The 26089-nt window shown below is 42.8% G+C and overlaps 1 protein-coding gene across 1 annotated transcript; it reads right to left on the reverse strand.

The window, feature by feature from the left end:
* Window positions 1-215: 215 nt before the first annotated feature.
* Window positions 216-25614, reverse strand: slc39a6 (solute carrier family 39 member 6). Its single transcript, XM_041841495.2, has 12 exons — window positions 25477-25614; window positions 18013-18229; window positions 16383-17052; window positions 16010-16166; window positions 14125-14259; window positions 13650-13819; window positions 13140-13331; window positions 9920-10004; window positions 8975-9376; window positions 7592-7672; window positions 6853-7043; window positions 216-1900 (listed from the first exon to the last, which is right to left on the reverse strand). The coding sequence occupies exons 2-12, from the start codon at window positions 18222-18224 to the stop codon at window positions 1748-1750; spliced, it is 2448 nt and encodes an 815-aa protein (XP_041697429.2). The 5' UTR covers window positions 18225-18229; window positions 25477-25614; the 3' UTR covers window positions 216-1747.
* Window positions 25615-26089: the final 475 nt, after the last annotated feature.

The following is a 26089-nucleotide window of genomic DNA, read 5'->3' on the forward strand; positions in this document are numbered from 1 at the left end:
CACTTCTGGTAATACCGTATAACCCGGTATGGTACAGAAACAGTATGAAAATCTGAATACTGCCCAACCCTATTCAGTGGTGCTCTGTCAATTGATTTCAATGTCAGATTAGCAGCATAACTACCTTTAACTTCCAGATCGAAAGGCTTTTCAATGTTGACGTTACATTCTTGTGGGTGCAGTCATACTCTACTTATCCAGTGAGGCCAAAGAGGTGGTAGGCAATAACTTTTATTTTCTTCTGGAATGTAAAGTAACACATATTACATCCAAAGCTGCCTGAAGTACACAACAGTCAAATAATGGCATACAAAAATGGTTCCCTTCATGATGTACTTCTTCCTAAACAGTGTGTGAAACACATGAAAACATGAATTTTTCCTGACCACAAAGGTTTGGCTATCTTTTCAAACACAGCGAGATGAGATATTGGCACGATAACTTAAAAACATAATACCACTTTGAGTGGCTTCATTCTGAACACATAGATCACACATTCATCATAGGACCTTTGAGTTACCACTATAATAACTTAGTGAAGATAAAATTCATTCATGTATCAGATCGAAAAAAGGCCTCCAAATCACAATCTGTGATAGATATGTATCTATCTAGTCCCATGACTGGATATCCTACTGACACTGGCTAAATGAACAAACTTCGGGATAGAGATTTGGAGCCTTTTTTCTCTAATAGACTATTTTCATGGGGAGGAAATGCTCAACAGAGTGTTAATTGTCAGATACAGTACCTCTGCAATAGCTCTGCAGTCTCTTCAAATCAAGGATAATTTACAACACATTTACAACCAAGTTTCCTCTGTGAGGACAGTGTAACAGACTTCAAAGACCGATTAAGTTCTTTCCCCCCACCGAGCATAACACTATGCATACAATTCCAGAGGCATAGTGAAATTAACTGCCCTTAAATTGGCTTGATTAGTTTTGATTGGGCAGTTAAAGATGTGGTGCACTGTTACCAAGGAGGTGGGTTAGGTTGGGATTAAAACAAGCTCAAGGCGACTGGCAGATTTATAATGTTTAAAGTCACAACTTGTGCAACAGTGCCCAGAAATTGGGCATGAAGCCTCCTTGCCCAATTGCCCTCCCCAATCAATGAGCTTTCACTTGTCTCAGGAATGTGACATAAGGGTTTGAAATAAACCAAATAAAAAGGATTGGCCCTTGTTCTGACGCCCACAAATAAAGCTTGTTTTTTCCAAACATCCCGTCAACAAAACGTGGTCCTCTATTTTTTTTTTTTTTACTGTAAATCTTGACCAGAAATAAAACATGAAGCACACTGAGGGAAGACAGACAGCTATGCAACACCAAAAGGTTTGACAAACATAACACACATACAGAATACATGCCAATTGACATTTTGCAACAGGTGAATCTTGACCAAAAAGAAATGTTCACACTAATCATTACCATTATTATTTTTCACTTCTTGGAGGAGAGGAGATGAGAGGTAAAGACACAGTAATGGCTGACTCGTGATGTGGCCACTTGGCAGCTGAGACACACGGCGCTTGGTCCTGTCAGTTCGAGGAGTGTTTCTCAACACTGCTGGTCTTCCAAGGATGCCTGTGCATGTGGGCTTACAATCAAACTGAAGGCTACATTCTGTTCTAATCAACTAACCATGTTCGATTCATCTATTCCTTCTCCCAGTACCAAGTTCGGTTTGGATTCAAACCTGCAAACACAGGGGTCCTTGGAGACCAGGTTTGAGATCCAACCGTTTAGAGGTCTATTTCCAGTTGGATTTTGTGTTCAAAGATGGCGATGAGCAGCATGATGCAGAAGCCCAAAAGGATGCCTGCGTTCTGGAGCAGGAAGAAGCCGCAATGGCTGAAGCCATGGTCCCCAGCATCGTTGTGGAGCATCTCCGGGACCTGTGAAACGTCAAACACTGGTTTGTACTGAATGGAAGTTATCTGGGAAAGCAGCTTCTAATTCAAGGCATAGAATCAAGTAAACATGCAAATCCTGCATCCCCATTCTCCGCCCTTCCCCTAAGTATGCAATTTTACACTTTCTTTAATGGATTTAACAACGGTGGAAACGCTCTCCATCCAATAATTACACCAACCCTATGCTTTTAAAATGCATGATGGTAGGGCTACACGATTTATCGAATTGATATCGAAATTGCGATATTGACGTGTAATATCCATATCACAAGAGATCCGTATTTTTGAAATATTTTGAAATGCCACTCAGCCGCTTGTAAATGTAAATTGACTTTTTCCACATTGTCACATTACAGCCTTATTCTAAAATGGATTAAATTGTTTTTTTCCCTCATCAATCAATACCCCATAATGACAAACCAAAAACTGAAATATTACATTTACATAAGTATTCAGACCCTTTACTCAGTATTTTCTTGAAGCACCTTTGGCAGCAATTAAAGCCTAGAGTTTTCTTGGGTATGACGCTACAAGCTTGGCACACCTGTATTTGGGGAGACTTTCCCATTCTTCTCTGCAGATCCTCTCAAGCTCTGTCAGGTTGGATGGGGAGCATCGCTGCAAAGCTATTTTCAGGTCTCTCCAGAGATTTTGCTCTGACATGCACTGTCAACTGTGGGACCTTATATAGACAGGTGTGTGCCTTTCCAAATCATGTCCAATCAATTGAATTTACCACAGGTGAACGCCAATCAAGTTGTAAAAACATCTCAAGGATGATCAATGGAAACAGGATGCACCTGAGCTCAATTTGGAGTCTCATAGCAAAGGGTCTGAATAATTATGTAAATAAGGTATCAGTTTTTTATTTTTAATACATTTGCAAAAGTTCCTAAAAGCCTGCTTTCGCTGTGCCATTTTGGGTTATTGTGTGTCGATTGCTGAGGGAAAAAACACATTTGATCCATTTTAGAATAAGGCTGTAACGTAACAAAATGTGGAAAAAGTCAAAGGGGTCTGAATACTTTCCGAAGGCACTGTAGCTTTGGAAGACATCGCATACATTTAACATGGCCACAAGAGGTCAGACTTGAGGGGACTTAGCTGGGTTGTACAACAGTCAGCTGCCTGTGACAGCTCCAGTCCCTACTTGCTTCTCTCACTGTGTGTGTGTGTGTGTGTGTGTGTGTGTGTGTGTGTGTGTGTGTGTGTGTGTGTGTGTGTGTGAAGAGGCCATATGGTTCAGAGGGCCACTTATCAGCAAGATAAGCAAAAAGCTAAGCAAAAGTACAATTCTGTTTGACTTCGTGGGATGGGTATTTTTGACAAGTCCAGCTGCACCAGCATAACAGATGGTGCTGACTGTTGGTAAACAAACTCAATGTTGCTCTGTTGGTTGGAGGACAACTGACTGCTGCTAAAAACACTGTTGTATGGCCTGAATATTAGGGGTGTAACGGTTCACCAAACCCATGGGGCGGTACGCATTGCGGTTTTGGGGTCATGGTTTCCGTTTAGCGCGAAAAGGAAATGTCAACAGTTACTGTACTATATTTTTGTTCATTTAAGAAAATGCAAAGTGTTGGTATTCCTGATTCCATGCATTATCATAATGCCTGATGAGGGAACAATCAGGTATACCAACACTTTGTATTTTCTTAAATGAAAAACACACGATTACTCAACAACACTGAAACAAAGTGCAATGTGTGTGAAATCAATATCTAAACATGGCGCAGACATTGTATAGGCCTATTCTAAAATGTTTTCTTAGAAAGAGAAAAATATGCCCCCTCGGGTATAATGTGATGTAATTTGATGTCACTTGCAGTGCCTTTGGAAAGTATTCAGACCCCTTTGACTTTTTCCACATTTTGTTACGTTACAGCCTTAATCAAAAATTTTATAAACAGTTTTTTCCCCTCATCATCTACAAAACAATACCCCATAATGACAAAGCAAAAACAGGTTTAGACATTTTCCTAATTTATAAAATTTTTTAAAAGCTGAAATATCACATTTACATAAGTATTCAGACCCTTTACTCAGTACTTTCTTGAAGCACCTTTGGCAGCGATTACAGCATTGAGTCTTCTTGGGTATGACGCTACAAGCTTGGCACAACTGTATTTGGGGAGTTTCTTCCATTCTTCTCTGCAGATCCTCTCAAGCTCAGGTTGGATGGGGAGCGTCGCTGCACAGCTATTTTCAGGTCTCTCCAGAGATGTTCCATCTGGTTCAAGTCCAGGCTCTGGCTGGACCACTCAAGGACATTCAGAGACTTGTCCCGAAGACACTCCTGCGTTGTCTTGGCTGTGTGCTTAGGGTCATTATCCTGTTGGAAGGTGAACCTTCATCCCAGTATGAGGTCCGGAGCACTCTGGAGCAGGTTTTCATCAAGGATCTCTCTGTACTTTGCTCCGTTCAGCTTTCCCTCGATCCTGACTAGTCTCCCAGTCCCTGCCGCTGAAAAACATCCCCACAGCATGATGCTACCACCATGCTTCACCGTAGGGATGGTGCCAGGTTTCCTCCAGATGGGACGCTTGGCATTCAGGCCAAAGAGTTCAATCTTGGTTTCATCAGACCAGAGAATCTTGCTTCTCATGCTCTGAGAGTCTTTAGGTGCCTTTTGGCAAACTCCCAGTGAGCGGTCATGTGCCTTTTCCTGAGGAGTGGCTTCCGTCTGGCCACTCTACCATAAAGGCATGATTGGTGGAGTGCTGCAGAGATGGTTGTCCTTCTGGAAGGTTCTCCCATCTCCACAGAGGAACTCTGGAGCTCTGCCAGAGTGACCATCTGGTTTTTGGTCACCTCCCTGACCAAGGCCCTTCTCCCCCGATTGCTCAGTTTGGCCAGGCAGCCATCTATAGGAAGAGTCTTGATGGTTCCAAACTTCTTCCATTTAAGAATGATGGAGGCCACTGTGTTCTTGGGGACCTTCAATACTGCAGAAATGTTTTGGACCCTTCCCCAGATCTGTGCCTCGACATAATCCTGTCTCGGAGGTCTATGGACAATTCCTTTGACCTCATCGCTTGGTTCTTGCTCTGACATGCACTGTCAACTGAGGGGACCTTATATAGACAGGTGTGTGCCTTTCTAAACCATGTCCAATCAATTGAATTTACCACAGGTGGACTCCAATCAAGTTGTAGAAACATCTAAAGGATGATCAGTGGAAACAGGATGCACCTGAGCTCAATTTCAAGTTTCATAGCAAAGGGTCTGAATACTTATGTAATAAGTTATTTATGTTTTTAATTTTTTATAAATTTGCTAAACTTTCTAAAAAACTGTTTTCGCTTTGTCATTATGGGGTATTGTGTGTAGATTGCTGAGATTATTATTATTATTTTAAATCCATTTTAGAATAAGGCTGTAACATAACAAAATGTGGTAAAGTCAATGGGTCTGAAAACTTTCCAAAGGCACTGCAAGTAGCACGCTAGCCCTGGAGGTCCATCCATCTGTAGTAAGCTCAACACAGGGTGCATTGGCCAATTCATTGACAACGTCGGCTTTAGCTTGTTTATGCAGTATATAGCGGGTCCTACCGGTTCGCTGAAATGGGTACGAGAGGGCAAAGTTTGTTACGTTGCTCAAGAACTTTCACGAGGTGCTGAAACCCACTATTCTTCTCAACCACCTAAGAATGGGCGCATATCCGCGGTTATAAACATACCTATCGCTCTTGTAATATCTTTGGCCCGTTGAGAATCAGCTGCGAAGGGCTGCTTGAATGCAGAGGGGAGACAAAGTTTCTTTTTTTCCGCCCTTTTCCGTTTTGCTCCGGTGGTAGTAATGTGGAAACGTGAGGTGTTGGCTGCTGAATAGGCTACTCTCGTTGAGCAGTGGCAACATACTCTGTCCATCGCCGTTGTAATCTACTGGGAAGCCAAATCGTTCCCAAACTGGAGATTTCAACGAGGATGGAGAATCCTCCAGGTTTATCGACCCCACCACTCACCATCGTACATGACTAGTCAGTGGTGTAAAGTACTTAAGTAAAAATACATTTAAAGTACTACTTAAGTAGTTTTTGGGGGTATCTGTACTTTACTATTTATATTTGACAACTTTTACTTCACTACTTTCCTAAAGAAAATAATGTACTTTTTACTCCATACATTTTCCCTGACACTCAGAAAGTACTCGTTACATTTGTAAAGCTTAGCAGGACAGAACATTTTCCAATTCAAGCACTTATCAATATAACATCCCTAGTCATCCCTACTTCCTCTGATCTGGCGGACTCACTAAACATAAATGCTTCGTTTGTAAATGATGTCTGAGTGTTGGAGTGTACCCCTGGCTATCCGTAAATAAATAAAAACTGTGCCGTCTGGTTTGCTTAATTTAAGGAATTTGAAATGATTCATTTTGATACTTAAGTATATTTAAAACCAAATACTTTTAGAATTTTACTCAAGTATAGTATTTTACTGGGTGACTTTCACTTGAGTCATTTTCTATTAAGGTATCTTTACTTTTACTCAAGTATGACAGTTAGGTACTTTTTCCACCACTGTAACTAGTTCCCGGCTGCGCCTCACAAAAGGACCGTTTTAAACGCAGCAATTAAGATCAGAATTTTGATTACAACGTGAGCATAGGCTCTAGTTGTTTTAACGGAATAGCCAGAAATGTTTTTTCAGATCCTATTTACTCAAGAGGCATACAACGCAGCGTAGGCCTAATGTTTTTATAAAAAACTAAATTTATGTACAGAGGTCCCTGTATGAACGGTTCGGTACGAATATGTGTACCGTTACACCCCTACTGAATATTAACATGGCCTGTGCAAAACATTGAAAAAGTATGGCCAATAATGCTTTCATTTACAAGGCTACACCATCTTCATTACAATGTCCTTTCAAGAACCTGCGAGTACACAGACATGTACGTTAATAATGTTAAAATCATGGACTTACCATGTCCACCAGGGCGACATACATGAAGAGCCCGGCGGTGAGGGCGAAGATCCACATGCAGATGTTGTCAGCGTAGTGCCCGATGAGGATGCCCGTGATCATGCCCAGGTATGCCATCATGGCAGACAGCACGTTGTAAAGAATGGCCTGCCGCACTGTCATGCCGGCCTTCAGCAGCACAGCAAAGTCACCTATGGGGGAGGAAGGATGCATGGCTTTAGGACACACGGACCAGAGAAAAGTTGGATACAAAAAAATGCAGCAATTCAATGAGAGCAGTGCACTGGGGGAGGGCCTAGGCAGTGCTTTTTCGATATTCCTTAAGCAGTGGCACTGCACCAACGTTCAATTGTTGCCAAACCCCAAAAATATGGAACATGAACAAATATTTCTGCCTAGGCGCACTTTCAAGATGCTAAAGCTGTCCACATTTACTTTTACGAAGAGCAAAATCAGACAATCCCATAGTTGTAAACTTTTATATTGGTCAGCTTTTGTTTTGCGTTCGATGAGAGAAAAAAAACATTCCTCAAGGCGCTTTCAAATTGCAAGTCCTACTGCCACAGGGAGAGAAACATGAATAAGCCCAGTCATTTTGATGCAATTGGGGAAAAACACACCTTTGAAAGCAGTTTTGACAGCTACTGTTAAAAAAGAGGGGGTGTTCATTCAACATCAAAGGTGTCCACCTCAGGTTAAAGTGATAGCTGTAAGTATTGGTTAGGCTGTTTCATCTTACCCAGCTCGTGCGGCAGTTCATGGCAGAACACGGCTACCGACGTACTGAGGCCACTGGACAGTCCTTCCGTGAACGCTGCCCCTGTCATAAGTCATAAAGAAACATTAAATAACCGTACAACCCTTCATCATGGGTCATAAAGATTGAGTTTAATAACATCAATCAAAATCAACGTTTATTGGTCGCGTACAGTTTAGCAGGTGTTTTGGCGGGTGCAGCGAAATGCTTATGTTAATAGCTCCTAAAAATTAAAATATACGAAAAAAAGACATGAAATCAAGAACGGCGGGGCAATTACTGTAGCAGTAATCAAATGCAATCTATACGCATCTACACAAGATAGAGTAAGCCATGTCAAGAATCCAGTGTATAAATAAATATGCGGTGTGTATAAACAGTGTAACTAAAATACAATGTACAGTGGTAGAAATACTATGATGAGCTACGTCGGGGGATACAGTATTTAAATACAGTGTGAAACGGGAAGTGACCAATGGTTCAATGTCTCTATTGCATGGGACAGCAGCGTTGGCTGTGTGAGTGTGTATGCAAGTGTGTGCGTCTACGTGCGTGTTTATGAGTATGAGGTGTGTGTGTTGTGTTGTGTGTGTGTGTGAGTGTGCATCACCTGGTAGACGGCTAGTGATGGCTGTTCAACAGTGATAAACTAGACGTAATACAGTTCATATCAGATCTTGACAAAACAGCAGATACAAAAGGAGTGACGTTTCTCATTGTTGAACAAACACTTAAGCCATGGTTAAAAGGTGTTCAAACCTAAGAGTATGTCGAACCTAAGAATACGGTTCGATTCCCACGGGGGGCCAGTATGAAAAATGTATGCACTCACTAACTGTAAGTCGCTCTGGATAAGAGCGTCTGCTAAATGACTAAAATTGTATCAATGTAGGTTCAAACTCATTTCTCCTACATCCTCATGTATAGTCATGACTAGTACTACTACGGGTGGCAGGTAGCCTAGGGGTTAAGAGCGTTTGGCCAGTCACCGAAAGGTCGCTGCTTCGAATCCACGAGCCGGCAAGGTGGAAAAATCTGCCGTTCTGCCCTTGAGCAAGGCAGTTAACCCTCAACAACTGCTCCCTGGGCGCCGATGATGTGGACGTGGATTAAGGCAGCCCCCCGCACCTCTCTGATTCAGAGGGATTGGGTTAAATGTGGAAGACATTTAGGTTGAATGCATTCAGTTGTGCAACTGACTAGGTATCCCCTTTTCCCTTTACTAAAATAATGTTCTATGATAGCTGAAACTAATTTCTCTCATCCTCAAATGCCTGAAAATAAAACATTAAAACAGCATTATCACACTATCATCAAACAGACGCTTTCCCCTTGTATTGAGGGAAAGTTCAAACTTGAACGCACCAATGGCCAGACCGTCACTGAAGTTGTGCAGACCATCGCCCATGATAACCATCCAGGCCAGCGTGGCCACGCCCGCCTGCTGGAAGTGTTGCTCCGAGTACGAGTGCGAGTGGCTGTGTGGATGGTGGTTCTGAGAGTGGTGGTGGTGCAGAATGTGGTGGTATTCGTGGTGGTGGTGGTGCAGGTTGTCCGCCTCGCCCACCGTGTCGTGGAAGTGGGAGTGGCACTTGTTCTCACAGTCCCCTGCTGTGTAGGCCATTGCGGCAGCCGCCGAGCCCGACATGGATGCGTAGCCCTCGGGCAAGGTGGCGGGCGCCAGCATTACCTCCTCTTCCTCGCTGCCCCGGTGGAGCCCGTCGCTGTGGTGGTCGCCGAAGTTGCCACCGCCGTTAGTATTCACGTCTTTGGGGGGGATTTGGACACGACAGAAGGCAGGGTTAATTGTTTGTGTGTGTTTTTTTATTCTCACTCCTTTCTGTATTTTTCATGTTTATTGGACAGAGACAGTGAGAGAAACAAAGTTAGGAGGACAGTGTGTTTTAGAAATGGCATCGGTCGGATTCAAACTCACACAAACACTAGCATCAATGTGCTCCGAAGGTAATTGCTAACCCACAACACATGGTCATTTAAATATTAAACCTTTGGTATTTTCGTCTGGGTTCTGACGCAATGACACAATGTCTTACTGGTGAAAATTAGCCTTTGAGCTAAATCTGGCAGATGCATTACAGAAATGCTGATTAACGTACATTATCCCTGTCAAATAGACGTCATAAAAATAAAGTAAGTAAAAGTTGGTTGCACGCATTATCAATAAATGTTAAGATGATAAAAACTAGGAAGTCAAACTGTTGGTCTCTGCATCTGTGTTTTGACGCACTGAGACAGAGTGAATGTTGTCACATTGTTTGTTAAATGTCTCCACAACCCTCAATGATTGACCTTCAGTTGGCTTTAGGTCGTTCTCCTCCAGCGCCTGTAGTTTCTCAGGATCCACCTTGTCATCATTCTGGTCATATTTCTTCACCTGTTGTTTGGTTAATATGAGATTAATATTTGAGTGGAAAGAACAAAGATAAACATCACATTTATGTAAATGCTCATTGCTATCCGTAAACCAATTCTGCAGATCACAACATGCATGAAATCAAAAGCAGAAATACAAATACAAGATGCTGAATGATGGAAGCATGTAGCTGGAACAGTATTTCCCCTAGGATTGTTTTCAGCAGTTGTGGAAAGGGTGGGGGCATTGCTACTAGCATAAGCACAACGACATGCTAGCTGTAGACTTCCAGTCATTGAATCGACTATCTATTTAAAAGTGCGTCTTGGCAGAAATACTGCACACACACACACACACACACACACACACACACACACACACACACACACACACACACACACACACACACACACACACACACACACACACACACACACACACACACACACACACACACACACACACACACACACAGAGAGAGAGCGTACAAAATATTAAGAACACCTATCTAATATTGAGTTGCACCGTCTCCCCCCTTTTGCCCTTAGAACAGCCTCTACGATACCCCGTTCAAAGGCACTTAAATCTTTTGTTTTAGCAATTCACCCTCTGAATGGCACACATACACAATCATGTCTCAATTGTCTAAAGGCTTAAAAATCCTTCTTTAACCTGTCTCCTCCCCTTCATCTACACTGATTGAAGTGCATTTAATTAGAGACATCAATAAGGGATAATAGCTTTCACCTATAGTTAAAACACATACACACACCCCCCCCCCACACACACTGAGTGTACAACACATTAAGAACACCTTTCCATGACACTGACCAGGTGAAAGCTAGGATCCCATACTGATGTCACTTGTTGAATCCACTTCAATCCGTGTAGATGAAGGGGAGGAGACAGGTTCAAGAATATTTTGAAAGCCTTGAGACAATTGAGACATGGATTGTGTATGTGTGCCATTCAGAGGGTGAATGGGCAAGACAAAATATTTAAGTGCCCTTGAACGGGGTATGGTAGTAGGTGCCAGGCACACCGGTTTGGGTCAAGAACTGCAACGCTGCTGGGTTTGTCACGCTCAACAGTTTCCAGTGTGTATCAAGAATGGTCCAACAACCAAAGGACATCCAAACAACTTCACACAACTGTGGGAAGCATTGGAGTTAACATGGACCAGCATCCCTGTGGAACACTTCCGACACCTTGTAGAGTCCACGGCCCGACGAATTGAGGCTGTCCTGAGGGCTAAATGGGGGGTGCAACTCAATATTAGGAAGGTGTTCCTAATGTTTGATTGAGATAGAGATATCTCTCTCTTATATAATATATATATATATACACACACACACACACACACACACACAGTTGAAGTCGGAAGTTTACATAAACTTAGGTTGGAGTCATTAAAACTTGTTTTTCAACCACTCCACAAATTTCTTGTTAACAAACTATAGTTTCGGCAAGTTGGTTAGGACATCTACTTTGTGAATGACAAGTAATTATTCCAACAATTGTTTACAGACAGATTCTTTCACTTATAATTCACTGTATCACAATTCCAGTGGGTCAGAAGTTTACATACACTAAGCTGACTGTGCCTTTAAACAGCTTGGAAAATTCCAGAAAATGATGTCATGGCTTTAGATGCTTCTGATAGGCTAATTGACATAATGTGAGTCAATTGGAGGTGTACCTGTGGATGTATTTCAAGGCCTACCTTCAAATGCAGTGCCTCTTTCATTGACATCATGGGAAAATAAAAATTAAATTATATTATAGACCTCCACAAGTCTGGTTCATCCTTGGGAGCAATTTCCAAATGCCTGAAGGTACCACGTTCATCTGTACAAACAATAGTACGCAAGTATAAACCCCATGGGACCACGCAGCCGTCATACCGCTCAGGAAGGAGACGCGTTCTGTCTCCTAGAGATTAACGTACTTTGGTGGGAAAAGCGCAAATTAATCCCAGAACAACAGCAAAGGACCTTGTGAAGATGCTGGAGGAAACAGGTACAAAAGTAGCTATATCCACAGTAAAACGAGTCCTATATCGACATAACCTGAAAGGCCGCTCAGCAAGGAAGAAGCCACTGCTCCAAAACCGCCATAAAAAAACCAGACTACGGTTTGCAACTGCACATGGGGACAAAGATCGTACTTTTTGGAGAAATGTCCTCTGGTCTGATGAAACAAAAATATAACTGTTTGGCCATAATGACCATCGTTATGTTTGGAGGAAAAAGGGGGTTGCTTGCAAGCCGAAGAACACCATCCCAACCGTGAAGCACAGGGGTGGCAGCATCATGCTGTGGGGGTGCTTTGCTGCAGGAGAGACTGGTGCACTTCACAAAATAGATGGCATCATGAGAAAGGAAAATTATGTGGATATATTGAAGCAACATCTCAAGACATCAGTCAGGAAGTTAAAGCTTGGTCGCAAATGGGGCTTCCAAATGGACAATGACCCCAAGCATACTTCCAAAGTTGTGGCAAAATGGCTTAAGGACAACAAAGTCAAGGTATTGGAGTGGCCATCACAAAGCCCTGACCTCAATCCTATAGAACATTTGTGGGCAGAACTGAAAAAGCGTGTGCGAGCAAGGAGGCCTACAAACCTGACTCAGTTACACCATCTCTGTCAGGAGGAATGGGCCAAAATTCACCCAACTTATTGTGGGAAGCTTGTGGAAGGCTACCCGAAACGTTTGACCCAAGTTAAACAATTTAAAGGCAATGCTACCAAATACTAATTGAGTGTATGTAAACTTCTGACCCACTGGGAATGTGATAAAGAAATGGAAGTTGAAATAAAGAATTCTCTCTACTATTATTCTGACATTTCACATTCTTAAATAAAGTAGTGATCCTAACTGACCTAAGACGGGGCATTTTTACTAGGATTAAATGTCAGGAATTGTGAAAAATTGAGTTTAAATGAATATAGGGGAAATACCCTGTAACTATACAATATATTTTTTTTATCTTTCATTTTTGCATTACAAATGCATTCACACCTATGCTTCCATACTGAATTATCAAAAATGAATAAACATTTCAGCAAATATATAACACAAAGACTAAAACTACATTAGACACAATAGAAGCAAACCCTCGATGACCCCCCCCACCCCACCCACCCCCACTGACCTTCTGTTTGTCCTTGTACATTTTGCCCAGCGTGAGGAAGTGCTCGATGAGGAACATGAAGTAGACTCCGCCCAGGGCCGTCAGCCCCTTCCACACCCCGTCCAGGTTATGGTCCTCTTCCTCCTCCCCGTGGAGACCGTGCCCTGACGTCTTGTTCACAGAGTGCTGACGGTGGTGGTGGCCCCCCTGAGACTGGTGGGGGAGGAGGAGGAGATGGGAATTTACGAGTGAGTGTGAGTGAAGCAAGGCGTATAAGAACCAATAGGTGCATTTGTTTTCGCTCGCCAGTGCAACGGGTGGGCAGTTTTTGTACAGACCATTCAAATTGGTCCTAAAGTGAAGGCAAGCTAAAACTAATGCACCCAATCATGGCGATCTTGACTTAAGTCCAGCTCAGCATGATTAACTGGCCAGTCACAATGACCAAACTTCATGTTTAGCTTTCAGAAACAACCCCCATGTCCTTCCCTAATAAGTAGTGGTCCAAAGCAGTCATCTAGTGTGACTCACGTGGGGTATGAGGTGCAGAAAGGCGTCTCCGCTCAGCGTGCCCACGGCTAGCGCCACCAGGAAACTGAGCAGGAACTTGAAGAAGACGCGGTTCATCAATGGGATGAGCACCACGCCCGCCAAGGACAGCAGGCTGATGATGGTGATGGAGACAAAGCCGCCGGCCCACGCTTGAACACACACACACACACACGTTCAAACACATGCACATGTATACAAACAGATCCGTTTTGGATTAAAAGGTTCATTGATGCAAGTGAAACTTTGACATTTTAGCTCACTGCTATTTGCTCAAGCAAAATGTCCCCCAATGTATAATAGACAAACTGGTGTAATGGATTTAAATTAGCACAGTGAAAAACATTTCATGATAACTAATAGATTTATCGTATCTACCACATAAATGGAGGCAGAATAAAAGGGAGGACATAATACTGAAAATGAACCTGGTACAAAACAATACAGTGGTTCTTACCTGCTTGAATTGAGCATACTTTCTTGTTTTCATTCACTTGGTGATCCTCCTGAGTGTGATCATGGTTGTGATGGTCATGGTTGTGATGGTCATGGTTGTGATGACCATGGAAATGGGTATTATGATGCTTGTGAACTGGAAGGGATCAAATAAACGTGATCAATGCATATAAGGCATTACTAAAATGAATATGCTTAATAGCTTTAATAATTGTCTTTACATTATGCTGTAGTGAGTGACATCTTCTTCAAAATGGCATTATTGTCCAGGCACAATCGGACTTCATTAAACAAGTACATGGGAAGCACTTTGACTGGATATTAAAGTCACAGATTGTGCCTTTAAAAGCAAGCCAATAGAAGAGACATATGAGGAACCATACTCTTCAGACCAGAAAATGGAGCATGTGTGGATTACAGTATGCACTATTATCAACCTTGCAGTTAATATCGATCGAAATGTACCAAAACACACGTGAAACTCAAGGTCAAAGTCAAGAGACCTCGACCACTTGATTGGTACTTGAGTGTCCAATTGACTTGCCATGAAATTCAATCAAAGCAGCTATAATTACATAATAATTAATAAACCGAGGATACTGGAAATCAAGAGGCTCAAAAGAAGAGGTTCCAGCACACTGCTTGCTCGCACAGTTTCCCTTTTGTTCTGACAAAGGTTGGTCGACCGAAACATTGGCACTTCAAACAATTATTGCATTGTGCGAGCACATGTATCATATTATATATTCCAAAGCACCCATCAGAGACTCCCACTAGATTAGCAAGTGGATCCCATTTTTGTACGACTTGCTGACTAGACAGTGTAAGGTGACTACACTTTCTGTGAGAGGAGATACAGGCTCTGTCGATATTGTTTCAAAATCCATCCTCTGCTCATCTCCTCCCCTTCAACAGCACTGATTGGAAAAGACCTGACAAGTGAAATCAATACAGCGGAAGCTCATAGTAAGGCTGGCTTTGACCTGGGCCCGTCTTCCCAATAGCGGTGGAACGGCCGAAGATGCAACATGCATTTCCCAAAAATCACACAGAGAGAACGGTCACTAAGTGCATTGTTGGAGCATGTGTCGATACTGATAGGATCGAAAGAAAAAAGGGAGCTCTGCTCTCATATCAGCTTTCTCCATTCAAATCTTACCTTAACATTAGAATTATTTCACAATACTGACGATGGATCAGCTCCTAGAGAGATAGTACAACCTATGGCTGGAAATATAGAGGCGGCTTATTCTAATGCTTACCCAATAGAAATTCACTAAATCACCGATTTGGCACATCATTGCGCACGTTAGGCTACACATCATTAAATATATTGAGAGAAATTACAGACAGTGGCCTACATGTAGCAAAATTGAACTCTATTGTAAACACCTATAGCCTAACTGTTTAGATTTTAATGCAGTAATCTCGGTTTCCATTTGAAGCATCTTTTTATATGTTGCTTGTCTGTATTAATTGCAAAGACATTGTCAACTTCGTATTTGTAGTCAACTTTGTTCTGAAATTATCGGCGGTCACAGAGAGACGGATCAACCATGTGATTATGTTTAGCGGAGCTCTTCTGTGTATTAAGTGACGCGGGAGGGCAAAAAAAAATATCTAACGACGCAGTTAGCTGTTCTATGAGTGGTCTGAGGCACGCGTTAGATTACGAGCGTTTTCAAGTGCAACATTAATAACGATGGTTATGGGAAACAGCTTGGATATTTAACGATGCTCCTATGAAGGTTCTAACAATGAACTTAGCCTTAAGATGCTTTTGGGAAACCGGGCCCTGGTCAGTTCTTTCAGATCAGTGCAATGAAATGAAGAGGTGAGGAGAGGTCCGATTGTTCAGACAATTGCAAAAAGAGCCATAGTCATACCTTTGTCAACATGCTGGGGTGGTTGGTTGCCGTGCAGTATGCAGGACTTGGCGTCGATCTGGTTGAGAAGGGCAGGACAGAGGTAGCTGAAGTCACTGAGAGACAGGGCCCCTTTGGCCATCCCATGGGACGACAGGATACTGGAGGCATTCATACACTAAAATATACAACGATGATACAGATTATGAAACAAAAATTGCGTGCGTGTGACCAAATAAATATGAAGCAAGCACAAATTAAATAACTGGAAGACAAAATTGAGTACAAGCACATTAGACACCTAAATATGGGACAAACATTTGTATAGGACAATGACAAATGTTGGACTAGTATGTCAAACACCCCGAATGCCACATTGCTGCCCAAATCATACCTCTGCTTTCTCCTGTATGTGATCTTGACTCTGGTTGTGGAGGCTGTCCTGACCATGGCTGTGGTCATCATGACTGTGTTCATGATCATGGTTGTGATCATTATGGTCATTATCGTGGTCATGGTCATCTAAGTGCTGGTCATCCGAGCCCTCCTGCCTGACCATGATTGGCTGGGTTTGGTTCTCAGTGACCAGAGAGTTGCTGTCCTGTGTGACAGTGGTCAGACTAGCAGTGTGGGCTGAGTCAGAGTCCGCTTCCCGCCGACTGCGCACTGCCTCGGACTTCACTAGGACATTGGTGGTGTACGCAGTGGTGGTGCTAATCTCCTGCGATGCGGTTTTCTTCACATAGAGGTTATGGTGGGCATCCAAATTCTCCACTTTCTTCCCCGGGGTGGGGTCCTCTACTTTGGGCACCTTGGGGGTCTGGGGAACCTTCTTGGGCTCAATGGGTGGGGGGTGGGAGTGCTTTTGACGGTGTGTGCCATTATGGTCGTCCTCGTGTTGGTGGTTACGGTGGTGGTTGTGGTGTCCACGCCGATACCCCTCTGCTCCATCCTCGTCGGGTTGTTCATGGTGTTGCACCATGACTTTCCGTATTCGGTCGAGTCCCACGTTTTCCAATAGACGCTTCAGGCCTGCCAGCGAAATGGTGCCATTCTCCCCGTACCTGTACATTTTCAAAGAATTTATATTTAGGCGTAATGCATCTGATTCTCATCACCTTTGTACACAGGTTCACACATTCAGAACGTGAATAAAAAATTAAGGGCCTTTCAAACCTTTTGCTGGGGGAAAATGTATGCGCTCACTAACTGTAAGTCGCTCTGGATAAGAGCGTCTGCTAAATGACTAAAATGTAAATGTAATACCCTATTGAACACGCTCAAGGTGTGCATATAGACTAGAAAAATATGTTTTGAGCAAAAGTGTTTTTTTTAGACAACTGCAAACTTCAAGGAGTAGGGCATTCAAGGAGTCGGTCTGATGGAAATCCGTGATGTCATTGACCTTCCCCTTGCTTAAAAAGGAACAATAGAGGAGCAATAGAGAACCAAGAACTGAACTACAGGTCTTCACGGATCCACCTGTACCCAAATACCCGAGACCTGAACCCGAGCCGGATCCAGAATTCTAAATAATGTCACGGTTCTGGGTCGGATCTGATTGTCACGGGTTTTGGGTTTGTGTAATTTTAACTGAGTTGTCCGGGAGGGCCCATACAGATCCGAACGCGACTGCTGCAGTAGAGAGAGAGAGAAATTGTATAATGTATGCTGCTACTGCTCTTGCTAGAGAGTGGCACGTAGAGTAGTGTGGCACGTGTACCTTGTTGTTGTTGGCCAATCATAAGTCAAAGCGGCAACAGGCTATAGTCATAGATCCTCCGTGTGTGGCAAAAGTTCTCTATTATTTCTCCATTTTCTCTCTCTGGATTGTTGGGAAGGGCCCGTAAGTAGGCATTTCACTGTTAGTCTACACCTGTTGTTTACGAAGCATGTGGCGAATAAAATTGTATATTTGATGTCATAACTTACCTGGACCACCTATTGAGATGTGCCTTTTGTTAAGTAAATCAGGTGTTTACATGAGGTGAAAAGGAGACTGGAGTTCCACCTTAAGGATTTACCTGTCAAACAGAGCTTCCAGGTGCTGCCGCTGGGTCTGTTCTGCCATCTGGGTGTCGATAGTGGACAGATACTCACTGCCACTTTTACCAGTCTCCCCAGTGACACGAGTGCACTCTGGACCAGTGTCCCCAGTAGAGCAGGGCCAACACATAGCAAGACCCAGCATTGCCAGGGCTGCTGCTAGCCACCTCCTGTTCCTCCTCATTGCCATTCCCTCTACATGGAAAAGTGAATCAAATAGAACAACATGGTCATAGGTCAGTTGATTGCTCAAAATAGTTTTGCAAATGCAAGCAGTTTCGGTAGTTCTGCTGATCCAAACTATGCAGGTTCAAATATTTCCTTTTCAGCAGGGTTCATAGAGAAACTATGGTGGATGCATAACCAGGCTTGCCGGCCATCTCAATACAGCTTGATTTGGCAGTGTTCGGTTCGGCTTGGCTTAGTAGTGTGAAAAGGATATGATACAGAAGACTATTGAGACTTTGTATTCAAAAGCCCACACAAGAAATCTTAGTCTTTGTGCATACCATATCAATGTCAACACACAGTAGTGTGAGTTTAAGTGAATGCGTGAGTGTCAATGTCAATGGTGTGTGTAGGCACCTGAGCTGAGCCATAGGGCAAACTGAGCATTTACCACTCCACTATCAGATTAGGGGTGGGGGCAATTTATGTTTTTTGTCCCCCCCACTTTTATCTGAAATCCCCATCACCCACTGATTAACTTGTCATTTTTGCAGATAAAAATGTTTTGAGCCAATACTGACAATATTTATCTTTAGAAATTAGCATGGCATTTACTTAGCCAATTAATATAATGCAGCTTTGGATTTTACCCCCCCCATCTCAAAAGCAAATGGTTTAGACCGTTTGGAAATGTATGTAGCTCTCCGACCAATGCAACAATAAGCAGTTCACAAAGATGATTGCTGTCCTTTATGAAATTACCCCAAAAATGACAAATACAAAAGGACTGTTCAAAGCAAAACTACCAAAACTATTTCTTATGGTGAACCTGAACAATCTAAATCAAATCTATAGGATTGAAAACCCAATCAGCAGTTGGATGTGGTGTCCACTCCGTTAGGCTATACCACTCCAGTAAAACAATTTTCTACAGCTCATTTGGTAAAAATGATCCAGCAAATTACATTGGTTGACACAACTAATAAAGCCTATGATTCGACATTGTGAAAGCCGTTTTACAAGCATCTGAATGCTGAAGGTGCCGCGCAGATCCAGTGTTCCCCTCTAATCAGGGACTGATTTAGACGTGGGACACCAGGTGTGTGCAATTAATTATCAGATAGCACAGAAAACCAGCAGGCTCTGGATCTCGTAGGGTAAGAGTTGAATATCCCACACTATACTCTGACCAAGTTTGCATGCGCACCAATATCCCGTTATTATTCGGAATACTCAAGTATTCTGTTTTTGAGTTGACGCATATAAACATCATATCCTGTTTACAATAACCCCACAAAGCTTGTATCCCGGTTATGAAAAACCCGGATAAAATGCCTGGGATATGCTGAAATTAGACGGGATACTGTGGCATGTAAACATCTTATCCCGTTTACTGTTGTTTTTCGCGGTCTGGGCAGGCTCAGTTTCGCATATCATGGGTGTTGTGTGATGATGTTTTCATCTGATCGTCAAACAAATCCCTTCAAAATGTAGGCTACCGCAGTTCGATCCACCATAATTCATTTTGCTGATACTCCATAGTGGACCGTATAGCCTAGTGTCTCCTTTCACCCATAATTTAGACAAGTTTCTGACATTTGGTAGGCCATTAGTTTGTCAACTATAGATAGATAGATAGATGTAGCTTCTCTTCTGTCATAACTTGTTGCCCCAGAAGAATAAATAAAGCAGTGCTCACCAGAATAATGTCTCAGGGTGTTTTCACATATAGTCCTCTTTAAAAAGAACTCCAGGGAAGAAAAAAAAAATCACAATACTTGTCTTTATATTCACACTGCCCTTGCCTTTGAATGAGGATTCAACTCTTTTGCCAATTCACTTCAACTATTTTGTGGACCGAATCCTCTTTGCATTCACATCGCTATGTTTAGAAAGGAACCAAGATCTTTTCCCAACACGCACTCTGGCTTTTTACAAAGTGCAGGACAAGCATTCAATCAGAATGTGTTATCGGACAGCTAGATATAACTACTTACATTTAGGAAGCAAATATATTTAATTTAGTTAAAATCTGAGACATAATTGTAATCAGAAGATACTATTAACATGTACATTTGATTGGTAACAGAATAAATAGCAATAGAATAAATGCCAAATAAATAATGCTGTAATAAAAATTTAAAAAATTACACCCAAGGTAGGCTACTGCCCCTTTAAGAGCTAGAATAGATTTCGTACCATATGTTGTGATTTTCACCAAATATATTTGTCTTCTCACACTATTCAAACCCCACAATCAATAAACAGCTTGTGAAGCTCTCTTAGCCTATAGATCACATATTACAAACAATCTGAACTAAAAACGCCACACATTTGGGAATTTCTGTGCGTCCTTGACAATCGCTAATCAAGATCCAAAAACAGCATACATTTTCTTCCATGAACCAGCACATCATCATCATCATCATCTTTCTTTTGTGGCACTAATGTGAGGGTTTATGGCAGGGGAAACAGTGTTGCAGTAGTCTAGTGCGTGGTGCGGGAATAATGACAAGCGAACCTGGGGAGCTTTGCATTCACATCGTCCTAAAAAGGGAATGGTCTCTGTTCGGTTCGGGGGCTCTTTTGAGGGTTCTGAGCTCCTTTGGCGTGTTCACACTGCACAAAAAGTTAGGTAAAAGGGACCAAATGTGAAAACACCCTTAAATTGACAGAATTAGTCATCTATACTGTACAAAAATAAACGCACCATGCAAGAATGTCAAGGACTTTACTGAGTTACAGTTCATATGAGGAAATCAGTCAATTGAAATAAATTCATTAGGCCCTAATCTATGGATTTCACATGACTGGGAAGACAGATATGCATCTGTTGGTCATAGATACCTTAAAAGAAATGGATCTCGTCACGGTATTTCGTTGTCCGTAGCTTATGCCTGCCCATACCATAACCAGACCGTCACCATAGGGTACTCGCCCACAGGACGCCATACATGTGGTCTGTGGTTGTGAGGCCGGTTGGACGTACTGCCAAATTCTATAAAAGACATTTGAGTTGGCTTATGGTGAAGAAATGAACATTAAATTATCTGGCAACAACTCTGGTGGACATTCCTGCAATCAGCATGCCAATTGCAGGCTCCCTCAAAACTTCAGACATCTGTGGCATTGTGTTGTGTGAGAAAACCGCACATTTTAGAGTGGCCTTTTATTGTCTCCAGCACAAGGTGCACCTGTGTAATGATCATGATGTTTAATCAGCTTCTTGATATGCCACACCTGTCAGGTGAATGGATTATCTTGGGAATGGAGAAATGCTCACAAACAGGGATGTAAACATCTGTGCACAAAATTTGAGAGAAATAAGCTTTTTGTGTGAATGGAACATTTCTGGGATGTTATTTTTAGCTCATGAAACATGGGACCAACACTTTACATGTTGCGTTCATATTTTTGTTATGTGTAGTTAACACCGGTAAAGTTGTCGGTTTCGTTTAGGGACCGGGGAGAAAACGCAACTCCAAAACACTGGAAAGATTGGTCCTGTGCAAAATGGTATCAGTTTGACCGGTTTTAAGTAGATGAAAAGCTGAGAAAATTATGAAGACTTCAATTCGTCATCTGTACATATTTAATGTGGTTAAAATCCTGTCCGCTTGCATTACACAGTGTCAAAGATAACACATTACAGGCGCGTTCGCATTTTCTCAAGAGATGCTGAAATAAATTATATTTCTCCACTCCTGTTGAGACAAAATTAACATTAGTTGTATGATTTTACTGCAAGAAATGCATAATTCTGCAGGAGTTAATATTATATTGTACTACATGTGAGAGGTTCTAGGCCTACAGTCAGTGTCCATATTTCAGTTACTATTCAATTTAACCCATATGAATTTTAAATTAGGAATATTCTATTTATTCATGGCTACAGGGATACTCGTGAGCGGGATATCAAAGATTAATGTAAACAACCTATCCCGAATAAGACCTTAAGCGGGATATATGAGCTACTATCCAGAATGTAAACATGGTCATTGTGTGTTTGGGACTTTTACCATTCAAGACCATTAGAGACCATTACATTGAAACTATTAAAACTGCAGTTGCCTAATGGTTTGCTTGTTCACCGGGAATGGTCTAACTAATCCAGACCTTTATTGAAAGGAATAAACCACACACACAGAGGCCGTTTCCTGGACACAGATTACAGTGCCTTCGGAAAGTATTCAGACCCCTTGACTTTTTGTTACGTTACTGCCTTATTCTAAAATTGATTAAATAAAAAAGTATCTACATACAATACCCCATTATGACAAAGCGAAAACTGGGTTTTAGAAATGTTTGTAAATGTATTAAAAATAAAACAGAAATACCTTATCTATACCAGGTGGTGTCAGAGGAAGGCCCTCAAAATTGTCAAAGACTGCAGCCACCTTAGTCATAGACTGTTCTCTCTGCTACCGCACGGCAAGCGGTACCGGAGTGCCAAGTCTAGGTCCAAAAGACTTCTCAACAGCTTCTACCCCCAAGCAATAAGACTCCTGAACAGCTAATCATGGCTACCCGGACTATTTGCACTGCCCCCCCACCCCATCTTTTTACGCTGCTGCTACTCTGTTAATTATTTATGCAGTCACTTTAACTCTACCCACATGTACATATTCCTTCAACTACCTCAACTAGCCGGTGCCCCCGCACATTGACTCTGCACCGATACCCCCCTGTATATATAGCCTCCCTACTGTTATTTTATTTTACTTCTGCTCTTTTTTTCCTCAACACTTTTGTTGTTGTTTTATTTTACTTTTCTATAAAAAAATAAATGCACTGTTGGTTAAGGGCTGTAAGTAAGCATTTCACTGTAATGTCTGCACCTGTTGTATTCGGCGCATGTGGCCAATACAATTAGATTTGATTTGATTATTCAGACCCTTTGCTATGAGACTTGAAATTGATCTCAGGTGCATCCTGTTTCCATTGATCATCCTTGAGATTTTTCTACAACTTGATTGGAGCCCACCTGTGGTAAATTCAATTGATTGGACATGATTTGGAAAGGCACACACCTGTCAATATAAAGGTCCCCTCAGTTGACAGTGCATGTCAGAGCAAAAACCAAGCCATGAGGTAGAAGGAATTGTCCGTTGAGCTCCGAGAAAGGATTGTGTCGAGGCACATATCTGGGGAAGGGTACAAAAACAATTCTGCAGCATTGAAGGTGCCCAAGAACACAGTGGCTGCCATCATTCTTAAATGGAAGAAGTTTGGAACCACCAACACTCTTCCTAGAGCTGGCCGCCCGGCTAAACTGAACAATCGGGGGAGAAGGGCCTTGGTCAGGGAGGTGACCAAGAACCCGATGGTCAGTCTGACAGCGCTCTAGAGTTCCTCTGAGCCGATGGGAGAAGCTTCCAGAAGGACAACCATCTCAGCAGCATTCCACCAATCAGGCCTTTATGGTAGAGTGGCCAGATGGAAGCCACTCCTCAGCAAAAGGCACGTGACAGCCCGCTTGGAGTTTGCCAAAAGGCAAACCTAAAGACTATCAGACCATGAGAAACAAGATTCTCTGGTCTGAAGAAACCAAGATTGAACTCTTTGGCCTGAATGCCAAGCGTCACATCTGGATGAAACCTGGCACCATCCCTACGGTGAAGCATGGTGGTGGCAGCATCATGCTGTGGGGATGCTTTTCAGTTGCAGGGACTCTGAGATTAGTCAGGATCAAGGCAAAGATTAACAGAGCAAAGTACAGAGAGATCCTTGATGAAGAGCGCTCTGGAGCAGGTTAGGACCTCAGACTGGGGTGAAGGTTCACCTTCCAACAGGACAACGCAGGAGTGGCTTCGGGACAAGTCTATGAATGTCCTTGAATGGTCGACAACCCCAAGGTGAATCAGGTGAGCTAGTTCAGACTTAGCTAGCTACAACAAGCCATTAACAAAGATGATGATTTCATCTGTGCCATTAGCTAATTAGCTAGCTGGCTAAATTATGCATTGCCATTTCAAAACAATAGGAAAACAAGGCAACAGTAAACATGTTGTCCCCCAGAAATTATGCAACCCCTTTATACTTCTACTGGTCAATTTTTAAGCTAGGACTCCGGTTCACAGGCAAGTGGCGGGGGCGCTCCAGTACAGTAGGTGGCGGTAATGAACATAACGTTGGATGCCAACCAACAATAAACCCCACAGAAGAAGGGGCGGAGGCGAAAATGGTAGCTAGCTAGGACACCGATAGACATTGTCCTTCTCCCCGCCTGTCGGCCACCGCTTTCCTGCAGGTCTGTTAACGACAGCAAGGTCAGGTGTTCGGCAGGCTGGAGCGAAGGAAAACGTGTGCTAGCTAGCTAGGACTCCGGTACACAGCAGGCGGGATAGCTAGCTAGGACACCTGTAGGCAGTGTCCTTTACCCCGCCTGTCGGGCATTGCTGGGACAGCAGGCGGGAGCGACACCGATAACTAGCAAGCTAGGACACCGGTAGACAATGTCCTTCGTCCCCGCTTGGGGAGACGTTCATGTAATAAACAATGGGATGCTGGATGGGGGGCGTTCCTGCAGATGCAGGAATGAAAACATGCAAGAACGCCCCGAATTGCGGATCCACATTCACATACTATTGGATCTCTATGACAATATGGTCCTTGCTATTCAGGATCCTTGGTACGTCCCTATACGATCCAGGTTTAAATTTAATATAGTTTAGGTAGGGGTTTAGGGTAGGGACGTCACAAAGAAATCGGATTGCACCAACCATGACAAGACGCATCATTCACCCGTTTGGTCAAAATTGGGCCAGTGGGGTCTGAGATTAGCTAGCTACGTACATACGAACCGCGACAGATCCATACTACTAGTTTGAGGGGGACAATGAGTCGTGACCACGACAAGTCACCTATCACAACAGCCAACATGCAAGTACCCAGAATTAGCTAGATATTTCTTTATCGTTTATCAAGAGATGCAGCATTTCGAAGGAAGATCATATGGTGGTTGCTCGCGGGCCTTGCCACGGCCTAGTCAGGGTGTAAATGATAGGCAATCGTGAGCAAATGAAAAACAATCAAATGGTCTTTTGTAACGACCACATTCATCTCGGAGACGAAATACACCGAGTTTACTATCAAAAGAGAGCGCCAGGAGCTGAATTTATGCACTCTGCACTAGCAACAACTACGGTGCCGTGTGCAGAAAACGTCAAGCAGCATAGACCGGAAACTAAACAAAAACGCAAGGCGGGCGGCATGCTCCGCCGCTTGATACATGTGTTAAAATCTTGCTAAACATAGCACAAGGTATCTCCTACCTGACAACCGTAGAGCTTGTAGGATACGTTTTCTTCCAACCCTTCGTTCGAGTGAAGCGTGTGGTACTGAATAGTGCTGACGAGAGTATTTATCTCGGGAAAGAGGCTATAAGGAGACGCCTGGTGGCCAAAATGTGCAATAGGGTTTCTTATTTTTCGGTGGGGTTTATCGGCGGTTGGCATCCAACGTTATGGTGCATTACCGCCACCTATTGTACTGGAGTGTGGGCCAGAGACAGGGAGAAACTAAATCCTGCTCTTAAAAAAAGATAACAAAATATTTGAGACTGTATCTAATGACGTTCTGCTCAATACACTCTTTAAACTAAGTAAATCTTATCTGTATACCCATCTGTTTAATCCTGCCATGGGTTTGTAGCACCTCATAAAGCAGGTCTTGTCTGCTACGTGTGCTAAAGGACTGGAGACTCATTGACACTGCACATGAATCAGAGCAAATAACTACTCTGTCTTGTTTAACTTCCTCCACCCACTGCAAGGCCAACAGTATGGCCATCAGCTCCTTCGTATATACAGCCAGATGATCTGTAATAAGTTTCCTGACTTCCACCCCACATTCCTGTCCTTGGATTTTTTGAGCCATCTGTGTAAA

Source organism: Coregonus clupeaformis, chromosome 21 (assembly GCF_020615455.1).
Source record: "Coregonus clupeaformis isolate EN_2021a chromosome 21, ASM2061545v1, whole genome shotgun sequence".
NCBI classification, from domain to species: Eukaryota; Metazoa; Chordata; class Actinopteri; order Salmoniformes; family Salmonidae; genus Coregonus; species Coregonus clupeaformis.

Excerpts from the sequence above, each read along its gene's own strand:
- slc39a6 (XM_041841495.2), bottom strand. The coding sequence starts at position 18,224 with ATGGCAATGAGGAGGAACAGGAGGTGGCTAGCAGCAGCCCTGGCAATG. Across the intron at positions 13,332-13,649 it reads TTCTGCACCTCATACCCCAC|TCTCAGGGGGGCCACCACCA; the intron begins GTGAGTCACACT and ends CTCCCCCACCAG. Across the intron at positions 1,901-6,852 it reads ATGTCGCCCTGGTGGACATG|GTCCCGGAGATGCTCCACAA; the intron begins GTAAGTCCATGA and ends GACGTTTCACAG.